This window comes from Chiloscyllium plagiosum, chromosome 1, assembly GCF_004010195.1.
Source record: "Chiloscyllium plagiosum isolate BGI_BamShark_2017 chromosome 1, ASM401019v2, whole genome shotgun sequence".
Taxonomy (NCBI): domain Eukaryota; kingdom Metazoa; phylum Chordata; class Chondrichthyes; order Orectolobiformes; family Hemiscylliidae; genus Chiloscyllium; species Chiloscyllium plagiosum.
Genome location: NC_057710.1, coordinates 94,520,088 through 94,536,768, shown reverse-complemented (window position 1 = coordinate 94,536,768; position 16,681 = coordinate 94,520,088). Strand labels below are relative to the sequence as shown.

The following is a 16,681-nucleotide window of genomic DNA, read 5'->3' as shown; positions in this document are numbered from 1 at the left end:
GAAAACAACAGTCAGATACCACCTGTTCTAATATGTTTGAATAGCTCATTAGATTTTGTTTTTAGAAAATCTTCACAAAGAGAGCAAAGCAAAAGCAATCAACTTTTTTAATACCAGAGTTATAAGCATGTGGAAATTCAGCAGGACACATGCAAGAATTAGTCCTTCATTAATAGGTTATGGGGAATAACAAAACTAACTTACTGTATAAACCATATTTCCTAGTAGTAGGCGGCCAGGCGTCTTTCCATTTCCAAATGCTGTGTCTGCAGGAAGCAAAAAATGCTAAAGTGAGTTCAACAGTTCAAATTATTAGTTGTTGAAAGCTCCAAGAAAATAATCCCACATCTGCTAGTCATATCATAGCAGCAGATTTTTCTTAGTTAATGTGCGATCTGATATTTAGAAGAACCAAGTTATTCTGTGAGGACATCACAGAAACTGTCCCTCCAGGATTATTATAATAAAGATGTAATAGCTGCAGCAGAATTTCTTTTATCCTTACATATTACTGTACACTGAGGTAGTTTTAGTGAAATGCACAGTGCAATGTTTCTTCAAACTTTTAAACCAAATTGGAAGAATGATTTTGAGAAATTCAGACTTGCCAGTTTTGTATGTGCTGTCAGTGAGAAGTGAGCTAAAGACATTTAATGAGAATTTGGACAATAAATCTAATGCAGCAAAGGCTTTTGTATATCCATGGCAAAACAATGACTGATTTTTTTAATGCTGCAATAAATGAAATATATTACATCAATGTATTTGATACTATTTACCTTAACTTTCAAACGATCCTTAAGACCACCTTGCTACCTTAGAGGTATCTAAGGAGACCACTGTCACGCAAACATTCACTTTTTTCAATATTTCTTAGGAAGTAAAACAAGCAGCAGCCCAAATTTACAGGGAGGATGGAAGAAGTTGAATAAATCATTTGCAAATACAAACTTTCAGGAAACAATTCCCAGATAACGGAATGAATACTGTAGAAAATTATGGTGAAATCCACTTTTGAATTTCTACATTAAAAAGAAAAGGTACCAGAAGGCACAGGATAGTTGCAACCATTTTATGGGTGCAAAAAAAGGGACCAATTTCAGGATTTAAAGATCCATACTATACCTGTGTTCAGGGTGCACATCTACCAAATGTCAATGAATTGCCAAATGCCTACTTTATAACTTCTTATAGGAAACTAACAAAAAACTGCTTTACTCAGGCTTTCCTAGTGACTGTTGCAGCATAAGCAATGAATTATCTTTTGCTGGGCTCTGTCAGCTTATCAATGTCACCCTTGCATTCTTCTCTCCCATTTAAAAAGGAATGCTGTAGAGCTTGAAAGAGGAAACTCAATTTATACTGCTATTGATCTGTCTTATAATGCTGTTTTTACACAGCTTAGTAAAGACCAACTCTGAAGAAATAGTTGAGCAAAATTTGTATGCATGGCAAATTGATTGTTTTAAAAAAATAGAAACCCAAGCATTCAAACTACCCACAGCATTTACTTTTCTGCATTAGTAATTTTACAGTTTTTTTATGTTTTGTTTTGTTTCACTTTCATGCAAGTATTGAGAGTTTTTGTTCCAATAAACATTGGTGAAACATTAAGCTCTGGACAAACAAGGCTGAAGTTGAACAGTTGATTAAATATTTAATCTCATATTTGTCAGTTAGGAGGAAAAAACCAACTCAACAAACCATAGATTGTATGCATGAAGAAATAAGATAATCTGAAAAGATCTCACTAAACATTTATGTTTGTCTATGCTGCTCACCATGCTCGAGGGCTTTCAGTGGGAACCAAAACAGAATAACCGAATGGAACAGGCCGTTCAAACAATGAACCCAGAAAACCTATGGGAAAAGAAAAATCCATGAGAACCATTTACAACAAACCAGCACTGTGAACTTTAACCCTTCTCTTTATCATGGTTTCAAATTCACTAAGTGTGTTTTTTGTCTCACCACCACTATGAGGCGTTTTCCTGACAACCACTTTTAATCTTTTAACAATTTAGGCTTATTTTACAATTTGCCCACAGTGGCATCTTTTGATATGATTGCTTTTTTAAATTTGTTTCAGGGACTGTCGCACATGTCGCTCACTGCTCAATTAAGAGATTGTAATTACATTTAAGTGATATTTTGACATCAGAACTATCTCGTTCTAAATTTAAGCAATAAACTTCCAGCTTTCATATAAAACAAACACTCCACACGCAAAATAATTTCTACTACCAATTGTACATCTGTCATTATAACACATTCCAAACTGTTAACCTAAAGCAGAAAATAATTTGTAAAGTAGCCGGTCCAGAAACGTTTGATTCTAAAGGAAAAAGGTATAACAGTATTTAACTATTCCTATAATGATGTGCTATAAATTCACGAGTGATTTGTCTTTCTATATTTAATTAGTTTAGTCAAATTACTAGAGATTATGTACTGTCTTATAAGCTTCCTAATATATTAATTGAAAGTAACTGAATTTATTGTCACATGTATTCACATGAGTACAGTGTGAACTTTACAAGTCGTCACTTATGGTGTGATTTTAGGTACAAATGTACCTAGGTACAGATTCTAACGTACAAAACTTAGGGGGGAAAAATAGAAAAATAAAGAAATAAAAAAGTCCAGCATTACAAATGATAGGAATAAATTAGAAAAATAGACAACTAAAATGATCATTAGCTGAGTTGGGCAATATGAGTTGATGTTCATAAAGCTTAGAAATAATTGCTGTTCCATTCTCTCTGTTCATCTGTTATTTTCTGGTACAACCAAAGTATTAAAGGTGGACCACTCATTTTCAATTAATTAATTTAGAAAATGAAATTGAATGGAAAATGGAAAATTAATGGTAGTACTTACTCCACTATAAGAAAATAGCAATTCTGATTTTTCACAAAATGTTCTCTATATTTATTTGGAAGCTTCTCATTAAAATGTTTGTTGGCATTCTGTTCTTTCTCCTGCCCCTTACATTCATTCTTTCCATCTTGGTCTCCTCTAGTGGCCCCCAGCATCACAGATACCAGTGTTCAGCCACTTTGATTCACTTCACATGATACCAACAAATGGTTGGAGGCTCTGGATACTGAAAATACTATGGGCCTTAATAACATTCTGATAATAATACTGAAGACTTGGGCTCCAGAACTTACCATACCCCTAATCAAGTTGTTCCTGTACAGTTATAACACTAGGATAAAACATAGAACGTTACAGTGCAGTACATGCCCTTCGGCCCTTGATGTTGCACCGACCTGAGAAAATAATCTGATGCCCATCTAACCCACACCGTTCCATTATTATCTATATGCATGTCCAATACCCATTTAAATGCCCTTAACATCGGCGAGTCTACTACTGTTGTAGGCAGGCCGTTTCACGCTCCTACTACTGTGAGTGAAGAAACTACCTCTAATATTTGTCCTAAATCTATCACCCCTCAATTTAAAGCTATGTCCCCTTGTGTTAGTCTTCACCATCGGTGGAAAAAGGTTCTCACTGTCCACCCTATCTAACCCTCTGATTATCTGAGACGTCTGGATTAAGTCACCTCTCAACCTTCTTCTCTTCAACAAAAACAGCCTCGGTTCCCTCAGCCTTTCCTTGCAAGGCCTTCCTTCCATTCCAGGCAACATCCTAGTAAATCTCCTCTGAACCTTTCCAAACCTTCTAAATTCTTGCTATAACATGGTGATCAGAACTGCACAAACTCTCCACGTGCAGCCTTACCAGTGTCTTGTAGTGCTGAAGCATAACTTTGTGGCTCAGAAACTCAATCTCCCTACCAATAAACACACCATATGCCTTCTTAACAACACTATCAACCTGGGTGGCAACTTTCAGGGATTTATGCACCAGGACACAGACCTCTCTGTTCATCTACACTGCCAAGAATTTTACAATTAACCCAGTACTCTGCATTCCTGTTACTTCTTCCAAAATGAACTACCTCTCACTCTTCTGCATCAAATTCTATTTGCCACATCTCAGCCCAGCTCTGCATCTTATTGATGTCCCTCTGTAACCCACAACATCCTTCGGCACTATCCACAACTCTGCCTACCTTAGTGTCATCTAAAAAATTTACTAACCCATCCTTCTACACCCACATCCAGATCATTTATAAAAATGACAAACAGCAGTAGCCTCAAAACAGATCCTTGCAGCACACCACTGGTAACTGAGCTCTAGGACGAACATTTCCCATCAACCATAACCCTGTCTTCTTTAAGTCAGTCAATTTCTGGTCCAAACTGCTAAATCGCCTTCAATCCCAAAACTCCATATTTTGTGCAAAGGCCTAAGGTGTGCAACCTTATCAAAAGCCTTACTGAAGTCCATAGACACCACATTAACCGCTTTACCTTCATCCACCTGTTTTGGCACCTTCTCTAATTGACAATGAGGAAAATTGCCCAGGTATGTCCTGTACACACAAAGCAGAGCAAATCCAACCCAACCAATTGTCGTCCCATCATCTATGAACTGATGGAAGTTGTCATCAACTGTGCTATCAAGCAGCACCTGCTCAGCGATGCCCAGTTTGGGTTCCTTCAGGGCCACTCAGCTCCTGACCTCACTACAGCCTTGGTTCAAACATGGAATTCCAGAGAAGCGGTTAGAGTGACAGCCTTTGTCATCAAGGCTAGGTTTGATCATGTGTGGTATCAAGGACACCTTGTGAAACTGGAACCAATGAGAAAACTCTCTGCTGTTGGAGTCACACCTGACACACAGGAAGATGGTTGTGTTGTTGGAGGTCAATGATCTCAGCTCCAGGACATCTCTGCAGGAGTTGTTCAGGGAAGTGTCTTAGGTCCAACCATCTTCAGCTGCTTCATCAATGACTTCCCTCCATCATAAGGACAGAAATGGGAATGTCCACTGATGATTGCACAATGTTCAGCACAATTCACAACTCCTCAGACACCGAAGCAGTCCATGTTTAAATGTAGTATCAATATCCAAGCTTAGGCTGACAAGTGGCAAGTAACATTCGCACCACACAAATACTAGGCAACGACTATCGCCAATAAGAGATAATCTAACCATTACCCTTTGACAGTCAATGGTGCTAATGTCAATGAATCCCCCACTATCAACATTCTGATGTTTACCTGGATTAACATCCAGGAAACTCAGTTGGGCTTATCACATAAACACAGTAGCTACGAGAGCAAGTCAGAGACTAGGAATACTGCGATGAGTAAGTCACCTCCTGACTTCCCAAAGACTGTTCACCATCGACTATGTAATACTCCCCATCTACTTGTATGAAGCCTTAGCAACACTCGAGAAGCTTGATGCCATCCAGTACTAAGCAGCCCGCTTAATAGCTATGACATCCACAAGCAGCCAGTCCTTCCATCACCGAAGCTACAGGATACACTGCAGAAATTCATCAAAGATCCTTAGACAACACCTTCCAAACCCATGACTACTTCGACCCACAAGGATGGATCAGCAGAATAATGGATACATCATTATCTGCAACAGAAACAGGAGTTCCTGGAAAAGATCAGCAGGTCTGGCAACATCTGTGAAGAGAAATCAGAGTTAACGTTTTGGGTCCGGTGACGCTTCCTCAGACCATCTGCAAGTCCCCTTCAACTCATTATCCTGACTTAGCCATGAGAGGATTTAAAAAAGTACCACTCATCACCCTGTAAAATTATTTTGAATCTGAGATACATTAACTTTCACTTATAAAGGGTTTTGTTAGAAAGCATGTACAATATTTTCACTAACTTAGTTTTCAGTATACCCAAGTAATTTAGCCTACAGCATGTTACAATCTGTCCTGGGGAACTGAAGGCCTGCTCACTGGTATGCAAGTAGTAACAAAAAAATGCACTTCAAAATGTTGTTAAGAACCCAATCCTGCAACTTTTAACACTTGGGGCTGAATCTTATCCAAAATCAGCTTTGTGTCAATTTTGGCAATTTGTATGGATGGTTTCACTATGAGCCCTAGTGTTTTCTTGCATTATTTTCCCAAACTCCCCTCATTACATATATGCCAAGCCCATATGGTGCCCTGCTTGTCATATTCTCCCACTTGCCACAAGCTTCTGGCCCCTGCTAGAATCTAGGATTCCTGGCACCAATGCCATCTTTAAAGCCCCGCCATGAATAATTTGGCAAATGTTGAACAGAGGCTAGTTGGCACCATTACGGCCACCTGGGAATCTGGGGTTTGGTGGGGGGATGGTTAGTGATTCATGCAGTCACTGTTCATGAAGTGTCTCATTAGGTACAAAATGAGTGAGCGACTGAGGAGCCTGGAGATGCAGTCTGGTCGTATCCATCAGATGGGTATCTGTCTCTGCCAGCAGTGTTCCAATGAAAGGTGTCAGTGTGCTCCAAAGTACTGCACTGAAGTTTAGATCTGCATTGTAAGTGGGTTAGAGATGACAAATTGGCCCATTGAGTCCTCTCCACCATTCAATGAGATCTTGACTGATCTGATAATGATCTATCTCAGCCTTGAATAAATTTAATGACCCAATGTTGACAGCCATCTTCCACGGATTCACTACCCTGAGAGAAATTTCTCCTCAAGTCTGCTCTAACTGGGCAACCCTTTACTCTGAAATTATGCCCTCTGGTCCCAGACTCTCCCACAAGTGCAAACAACCTTTCTGTATCTACCCTGTTAAGCCCCAAGGAATTAACTCCACAGCCCAAGTTTAAAGGTTCACAGACAGACCTTTGTCTTGCTTGGCCTTTTAGCATAAACATAAAGCCAGCAGTTTGTCATAGTGATCACTAGTGATCAGTCAAGGGGGTAGACATGTTGCAATATGTTACTGTGGTAGGCAATCTCACATCTGCACCTTGTGCCAGCAGTTTGCCTGGCAAACATACTGCCATGTCTCAATTTTTAAGAGAAGCAATCCTCAAGGGAGACAGCCTTCAAATAGGGAGTCCTGGCAGAATTAAGCCAACAGCAACATCTTGTATTGATCATGGGCCTGGAGAGGTCAAGGTCATAGGATCTGTAACATGAGAGCACATGGAATGGGCCTCAATCAGTTCTTCAGGTCCAGTGCAACCAGTTCAGGGATTCACAATGTCAGTCAGGGGAACAGTACTGATAGTCAGGGGTCTGATCACCAATCACTCCATCCAAGTTTGTTAAAGAGTGAACGACAGATACTTCTGGGGTCAGCATGATGAAAGTCAATGGGGCTGATCAGGAATCACTGCCAGGGTAGGAAAATTGGGAAGTCAATTCTAGGAATTGGATGTAGTGTAATGGGATGCACAGGGGACAATATTTGTGAAGGGGTAAAATTAAATATATGATGGTAGGGGAAAGAACTAGTAGCACATTGGAAGATGTGGGGTACTGTGTAGAAGTGATGTGGATGACTGACATTGACAATTCATTAATTTCTGGTAAAATTCAATCCTAAGAATGGTTAGAACCTGGGATGTATTGCCCGAGAGGGTAGTTTCAAAAAGGGTACTTTCAAAAGTAAAAATGAATAAAAATGAAGGATATAAACATGCATTGTTAAGGGAAAACTGGTGGGGGAGTGGGAGTAGGCAAGAATCCAGTGTGGAGCGAATGGGCTGAATGGCTTCCCTCTGTGCTGTAACTATTCTATGATTCAACGAATGGCACTGTGATAAATCTATTGCTGCCAAACTAGAGGGGAAACCTTAATTGTAAAGATATAAGGCACTGGAACAGCACACACTCACTGTTTCGAAATAGGCTTAGCCCTGCAAAAATGGTAGTAGCTAGCTGCCACTTTTGAAACCAAACTTAGTTTTGTTGAAAAAAAGAGATTCTGCACAAATTGATAATAAAAAAAAACCTTACTGAGTAAACAATATTTTAGTTCCTTAACTTTAGCTTCTATTTTAGCATTCATTTTTGGAGAGACAAAATTCACACAGCATTAAATATTTAATCTGTTAATGATATTCAACCACCATTATTCACAGCTAGTATCATGAAAAACATAAAAACCATACAACCTTAAATTCTTTGTGGATTTAGGACTGCCTTTTATGGAATAGTAAATTGGCAAATGGAGTATAATATGGGAAAATACGAAGGTGTTGTTTTGGAAGGAAGAACAAAAGAACAGAGTATAATTTCAGTGGAGAAAAAGTGCAGAAAGCTGCAACACACAGGGACTAGGAGATACTTGTGCATAAACCACCAGTTTCCTCATTTCTCCTTCCCCTACCTTACCCCAGTTCCATCCTTCCAGCTCAGCACTGTCCCCATGACCTGTCCTACCTGCCAATCTCCCTTCCCACCTATCCGGTCCACCCTCCCCTCTGACCTCCACCCCCACCCCCATTCACCTATTGTTCTCTTTGCTACCTTCTCCCCAGCCTCACCCCCCCATTTATCTCTCCAGCCTGGAGGCTACCTGCCTCTATCCTGACGAAGGGCTTTTGCCCAAAATGTCGATTTTCCTGCTCCTCGGATGCTGCCTGTCCTGTTGTGCTTTTCCAGCACCACTTTAAAACCCAGGGCTGAGCAGCTGACTCCTTTTCCTATTTCTTATGGTCTAACACCTTTAAATGACTTCAGAACACATGCATTTTCCAGGCTAAAACAATTCACAATCAATTAATTTTAGTGTAGCACCTGTGGTCACAACTCTACAGTTCTTTAAGGTCCCATAAACAGCAAATGAATGATCAGATGATCTGTTTTTGATGTTAGCAAGGAAACACTGGTCAGAGCAGCAAGATAATGCTCTGATTACTTGGATCTGACAGTGTTGTATATCACTTAAGAGACAGTAAACCTTTCCAAGAATGCAGGTACTGTTCCCTATATTGGAGTGGCAGTCTAGATTATGTGGTCAATCTACTGTGCAGTTTGACTTCATATTCTGCAAAATCATATCAACTGACTCACCCTGAGAAAAATCAGTGGGAATTAATTTGATGGAATCAGGTGACCTCATTAACCTAACACAATCATACGGGGTGACACCCTTCGTCCCCTTCAATGGTGGGTTTTTTTTATTCCAGATTTTTAATGAATTCATATTCAATAATGAATATGAATTCATTATTCATACCATGGTGAAATTCAAACTTGTGTCCTCAGGCATTAGTCTGGATTCTGAATCATTAGTCCAGTAAACATTACCCCCATCATCTCCTCTCAATCTCTGGAAATTATGATGCTGATATGGGAGACGGATTATTGAATGAATCCTTAAATGTCAAATACCACACACATGGAAGGATTTGAACCTGTTTCCCCAGAAGATTAATTACAAACAGGCCATTTAATTACAAATAGTTGAGGTACAAAAAGTCTTACATATTCCTCTGAATTCCATCACCGTTTATTTTGTTCAATGACCTGTCATGATTAAATTGAGTATTTGATTGACAAAGCATAGAGTAGAGAGTTTGGAGAAGATTTGTAGCTCAGGCTGAGGTTCTGGATCTAAGTTAGCTCACTGAGCTGGAAGGTTCATTTTCAGATGTTTCGTCACCATACTAGGCAACATCAGTGAGCCTCAGTGAAGCACTAGTTTTATGACCTGCTTTCAATTTGTATGTTTAGGTTTCCTTGGGTTGGTGATGTCATTTCCTGTTCTTTTTCTCAGGGGGTGGTAAATAGGGCCCAAGTCAATGTGTTTGTTGATAGAGTTCCAGTTGGAATGCCATACTTCTAGGAATTCTCGTGTGTCTCTGCATTTGGCTTGTCCTAGGACGGATGTTTTGTCCCAGTCGAAGTGGTGTCCTTCCTCATCTGTATGTGAGAATACATTATTTCAACGAGCCACCACACACCGCAGCACAGAGGAACTACGAAGAGCAGAGGAAAATCACCCATACAGCGTATTCAAAAAGAATGAGTAACAAATGAACACAGTCTGCTGATTTCTCAGCAACAAACCCAAACAAGCAGAAAAAACACATCCACAAACCCTAGCCACTCTCCCCTACATCAAAGATATCTCAGGAATGACTGTCAGACTACTCAGACCTCTTGGCATCATGGTAGCCCACACCCACCAACACACTAAAACAGCAGTTAATGAACTTGAAAGACCCTATACAGTCAACATGCAAAATGAACATCATTTATAAAATACTTTGCAAGAACCGTAACAAACACTACATTGGACAAACAGGCAGAAAACTAGCCACCAGGATACATGAACATCAACTAGCCACAAAAAGACATGACCCTCTCTCACTAGTATCCTTACATACAGATGAGGAAGGACACCACTTCGACCAAGACGACACATTCATCCTCGGAGAAGCCAAACAAGCGACATGCACAAGAATTCCTGGAAGCATGGCAGTCCAACTGGAACTCTATCAACAAATACTTTGACTTGGACCCCATTTACCACCCTCTGAGAAAAAGAACAGGAAATGACATCACCAACCCAAGGAAACCTAAACACACAAATTAGAAAGCGGATCATAATACCAATGCTTCATCGGAGGCTCACTGATGTTACCTAGTACGGTGACGAAACATCTGAAAACGAACCTTCCAGCTCAGCGAGCAAACTTACATCCAAAAGCATAGGATAAAACTAGTTGCAATAATGCATGGTTTACTTTCCTAGCAAATACTAGGTTTAAACTTCATAAGTGCTATCTTCACAATCAACTTTTCATTTAGTTTTTGTAGAAAATCAATGCAACAGCTATGTAATGTTTACTGAAGATATTTTTAGGATATTCTTTTAGCTCAATTGATCCTTTTGGCAATCATTCTCTGCAAATTGTCCTATTTCTCAGTTTGAATTTAATACTTTAGCTATATTGCAAATTTTGGACTTCATATATCAAAGTAAAAGCATAATATATTTCAATCTTGCAAACCATCTCATCCTCATGTATCACAAACATGTGCACACTTTTGAATTAATAATCATAAAATTACAGCAGAGTGTAAATTGTTCTAATTAAAGGTACTATCCCCATTAACTATGGTTTTGTTTATCCCTGAGCATATTTGATTTACTGTAGTTAAATCATAATGCAATAATTGATACCATACATCAGTATTAGACAATTTAACGTGCTCCAGTCATTGACACAAAAGTGCCACATTCAAAAACAAGGAATCAAGTAGTACTATAACATAATCCAAAATGCCATAAACATAAATTATGTCAGGTAGATCAAGAGTGGTTCAGTTGACTTAATTCAATTGCATTTTATTCATTTTGTATTTTATGTGTAATATAGAGTTTTAATATTCCTTATATCACCAGATAACAGGAAACACGGCATATTTCATAATTTCACTAGTATTTCTTCAACAGAAGTTAGACTACTGATCCATATGAGGGATATTTGCAACTTCAAACTTCATAGACATCAGGAGTAAAGCAGCATAAATGAGTCTTTGTGTAGGAAGATAATTTCTTTTTAGTTTTCACAGGGTTTTACTGTGATCTTAGTTAATTGATCTTCCTCATTACGATGTATTAACAAGAAATCACAGGTAGCAAAATGAAAACAACGACAACAATAAGTTGCTGTTGAAAGATGCAGATACAAGGACAATGTTTCAACCTGCTGTAAGGACATTAAAACCAACACTCCAGGTAGGCAGGAGAAAGCGAGGACTGCAGAGATGGAGATTAGTGTTAAAAAGTGTGGTGCTGGAAAAGCACAGCCAGTCAGGCAACATCCAAGGAGCAGGAGAGTTGACATTTTGAGCATCAGCTCTTCATCAGGAATGTGGGGGAGGCCCAAAGGGGATGAGAGATAAATGGAAGGGAGGATTGGGGCTGGGGGGAAGGTAGCTGGGAATGCATTAGGTAGGTGAAGGTGGGGGAGGTTATAGTGATAGATCAGAGCAGATGGTGAAGCGGATAGGTGGGAAGGAAGATGGACAGGTAGGACAGTTCAAGAGGGCGGTGTTGAGTTGGAAGGCTGGATTCTTAGATTCCCTACAGTGTGGAAACAGGCCATTTTGGTCCAACAATTCCACACTTAATGTACCTAACACTACAGGCAATTTAGCACGGCCAATTTATCTGACCTACACATCTTTGGACTGTGGAAGGAAACCAGAGCACCCGGAGGAAACCCACGCAGACACGGGGAGAACGTGCAAACTCCACACAGATAGTGGTCAGAGTCTGGATTCAAATCCGGGTCCCTGGCGCTGCAAGGCAGTGGTACTAACCACTGAACTACCGTGCTGCCCTGGGATCTGGGATTGGGGGGGGGGTGCAGTGGGGAAAATGAGGAAACTGGTGAAATCAATATTGATTTTGTGTGGTTGGAGGGTCCCAATGAGGAAGATGAGGTAGCCATGTGGTTGGAGGGTCTACACAGACAGCCTTACATTTAAATTTCGACTGACTTCAGGCAGTTTAATCTACAATGCAGCTTTATGTCCAGGTGGTATGGCAGATTCTTCCCTGGTGTACTGGTGAGCCATAAGCAACATTGTTGTCAGTTTGCCCCTCAGTGCAACATGGACATAATCTTTCCATGGTTTCAGTGTGTTAATTAATACAAAAACCCCAAGAATTGGTAGAAGGCTTATGGTTTCTTAAAATTTAGATACGTATTTTCTGATTAAAATATTCTACTACTGTCAATTTTGTTTTCAAAAGCAGCAGCTTTTTTTCAATAAACCCTGATTTTCTCACTTGTCCATCTATCAGGATCCTATGTGTGACAAAAACATAAACATTGGCTCCTTCCAGATAAAAATGAATATAATGATTTAAACATTCAAAAGCCGAGAATCTGAATAAACTGCCGGATAGTACAAAGGCAGTACAGTTTGAGAGAAGAGCTATGAACAAATCTTCAGAGATCCCAGACACCTCGAGGACTCCAATGTGCACAGTGATACTTTATTTAATGTTTACTCTACTTGGTGGCTAGCCTCCCAGTATCACCTGTCTGACAGTCTTCTTGATAGATACAAAAATTCCTGCTTAAAAATTCTGGCTGGCAAGTTTCTTTTTAAAACTTTTTGTATAAATTAACTGAATAATAACTAGCTTAGAAAGGAAATATTTATTTGCCCAAGAAGCCATGTTTATTATCCATTTGTGCATCCTCTTAGCTTTTTTTTTTAACTACCTTTGTCAGCATAATCCTCTCCTTCTATCTTGCTCATACGTTTATGTATTCTCTCTTTTAAGTACATTTTTGGAAATATTTTTATTTTATGGGGCAACAGTAGGTAGGCTAGTATTTATTGCACATTCACAATTATGCAAAAGGAGGTGGTGGTGAGCTGCCTCTTGAACCACTGCTTGTTGTTAGGGTGGGAGGATACTCAAAGTGCTACATTAATTGCCAAAATGGAGATTGAAGCAAGTTTTACATTCTCACTGCTCTGATTAAAGAAATTTCCTCTGAATTGCCTATTTGATTTCTAGGTATATTCTGTGCTAAACAGTTTCTACTTTAGCTCTTCCCTACAAGAGGAAATATTTTGTGTCCACTCCTGCAAAGTATTTTGTAATTTTAAAGACATCTATGAAGTTACTATAGCCTTTTTGCTAAGAGGAAAGAGACCAAGCCTATTCACCCTCTCCTGAGAGTTACATCCTTGTATTTCTAGTATTATTATTGGAATAATCTTTTGCCCCTCACAACAATATACAGCTCCTTTAAAGTATTAGAACACTCTCATAATACTTTGTCAGAGTATTTAAATTTATTATAACATGAACAACATCAGGAAATATTAAATTAGGTGAACAAAAGCATGTTAAAAGAGATAGACTTAAGGTATGTCTTAAATAAGGCAGAGAAAACTCGGCTGGAGCTTAGGGCCATATATAAAAGGTTGCATAATTTTAGAAAGCAGTGTACAAATATAATGTCAGTATAAGGAGCAATATGGAAAAATAAGGCCATAAAGAAAAGCAAACCATTTCCATGGTTTAGTTCATGAGGGATAGAATTTAAACATAAACAACTTGTACTAAACTTGAAAGAAAGGCAGGCTTGTATTTGTACAACACTTTACACAACTTTCAGATGTCTCAAAATGCTTTACAGCCTTACTAGTGATGAAGTAATATTTAAAGTATAGTCTTTATTGCAAGGTAGGATATGCGGCAGCCAACTAATAGATGGCCAACTCCTACAAGCAATAATTTGACAGAGACCAGATACACTTTTTGTGATATTGACTGAGGAATAATTATTGGCCGGGACACCAGGGATAACCTTCCTGCTGCTGTTCAGAATCTAAATAAACTCTCTGATATTACAAGTGTCATACAGTTTGAGAGAAATACTAAGAAGAACTCAACAGAGACTTCAACATCTCCAAGGTGCACAGAGATTTAAGTTTAATGCACTCAGTGGCTAGCTTCCCATTGTTACATGTCTGATATTCCTCTTGACAGATACAAGAATTTCAACTTCAATGCAGATACCAGACAAGGTTGTGGGGCCAGAAGACATAACAGAGATAGAGAGGGGTGAGACCATGCATGTTTTTGAAAATAAGGTCAAGAACTTTAAAATCAACATGTTACTTGACCAAGAGCTAAGGTAGGTCAGCAAGTGAAGGGTTGAAAATTTGTTCATCTGTTTATGGTTAGGTCTTTCTAAACTGGCATATAACTTTTTTTTAAATAATGTACTTCTGCTTGTTTGCTAAAGAACATTTCAGCTTCACGTGAATAGGTTTCAGTGATGAACCATCATGATAACCAACTACAAGAATTAAACTCGTGATCTATGAAGTCAGCTTCACTCTGGGATCTGATTGGTACAGTATTACTCTTAGCTGGGATCATAACACTGGCAGAGATTTTGAAGACCTCAAGTCTATGGTGTGAGACCAGCCAGGAGTATTTTTGATTATCAAGTGGGGAGGTAAAAAGGACATGAATGAGAATTTCAGCACAAATAGCTGAGACAAACAAAGACAGGAAATGCTACAGAGGTGGAAATAAATAGTGTCCTATAGATACTCTTTACTAGTTGTATACTATTTCTACTGTAAGTGGAATTATCAGCAAAATCCAGGGTGTGATATGACCAAAGTTCAGGACAAGGTTTGTAAATGGTGCTCAATTGGTCGCACTCTTGCATCAATCACAAGGTTCCAGGTTCAAGCATTGATGAACCATTTCAGCACATTAAGTTAGTTTGAAATTCGAGTACAGTAGTGAGGGAGTGCAGCAAAGAGAACTGTTTTGGATGAGGCCCCTTCTGTCTTCTCAGGTAGACATATTGTAATGAGGATCTAAAATTTGAATTTAACCAACAAATATATGTAGAGTTTTATTTTCCACAAAATGGTTTCTCGATTTAAAAGAATACTATAAAATGGCCTGTGAACCTGTACTGCTGATTTGCAGAATTAAGCTGAAATTCAAAGATAAGAGGACAATAGAGTTTTCATAAAATGAATACTGACACATTAATTGGCCATTTGAACTAACCGTGAACTGATACACGGCATGACAATTTAAGTAAATAAGATATCTTTTCCAGAGAATGCCATTGGATTAGATTAGATTTCCTTTAGTATGGATACAGGCCCTTCGGCCCAACAAGTCCACACCGACCCTCCAAAGAGCAACCCACCCCCCCTACATTTACCTCTGACTAATGTACCTAACACTATGGGCAATTTAGCATGGCCAAATCACCTGACCTGCACATCTTTGGATTGTGGGAGGAAACCGGGGCACCCGGAGGAAACCCACACAGACACAGGGAGAATGTGCAAACTCCACACAGATAGTCGCCCGAGGTGGGAATTGAACCCGGGTCCCTGCCACTGTGAGGCAGCAGCGCTAACTACTGAGTCACCATGCTGCCCCTTGGATTAGCCTGTCTTCAATCATGTCACCACATTACAGTTGATTGGACTTTTCTTGTAATTAAGAACCCTTTCCCAGGCAATATCATTGGATTAACTTGCTGTAAATCATGTCACCTTATTATAGGAAAAATGATAATGCTCAAGGTAGAGAGCCCTTTCGATCCTCTTTCTACTGGTCAGAACTGAAGTGTGAACTCACATGAAATCCAGTATGTGATTAGTGGATATTTCTTCCATGTCTCTAGGATGTCACAGATGAAGAATGCAGTTAATAAGTTCACTTTAAAAATATTGAAACATCTAAAGCAATTAATAGAACAGAGATAGCTGGGCAGGCATTGTGTTGTAGCTGTAGTATGTGAGAGCTAGAGAACATATGAACAGGGGTAGGCCATTCAGCTCATCAAGGCTGTCACGCCATTCAATACAATCGTGGCTGATCAAACACTTTAAGAACTTTTGCTCTCCCCATCCTCACAATCCTGTATACCACTACTAATAAGAATTCTGTGACCTTAAACATACTCAAAGACTGACCTTATATTGCCATCTGTGGTAGAGAATTCCAAAGGCTCATAAACCACTAAATATAAAATAATTCTCATCTCTAATCGAAATAACACCTTATTCTTCAGTTCAGCCTGCCCCATCTCTCTTCATAGGCCAGTCCTGCCATCCTGGGAACAAACTGGTGAACTTTTGTTACATTCCATCTACAGCATTATCATTTTTCCTGAGATAAGGATATCAAAACTGCACACAGTATTCCAAGTGAAACATAACCAAGCTCCTATACAATTGAAGCAAGATTTCACTACTGCTGTACACATATCCTCTTGTGATGAAGGCCAACATTCTAGTTGGTTTCCCAGCAGT

General features: G+C 39.2%; 1 protein-coding gene across 4 annotated transcripts in view; it reads right to left on the bottom strand.

The window, feature by feature from the left end:
• Positions 1–16,681, bottom strand: part of atp8a1 (ATPase phospholipid transporting 8A1) — a 354,037-nt gene that overhangs the window by 52,497 nt on the left and 284,859 nt on the right. For all 4 annotated transcript variants that reach the window (XM_043691984.1, XM_043691994.1, XM_043692004.1 and 1 more), the window contains 2 exons: positions 1,782–1,860; positions 205–266 (listed from right to left, as the gene is read on the bottom strand). In XM_043691984.1, coding sequence (XP_043547919.1) covers positions 205–266; positions 1,782–1,860 — 141 coding nt within the window. The remainder of the gene's footprint in view (positions 1–204; positions 267–1,781; positions 1,861–16,681) is intronic.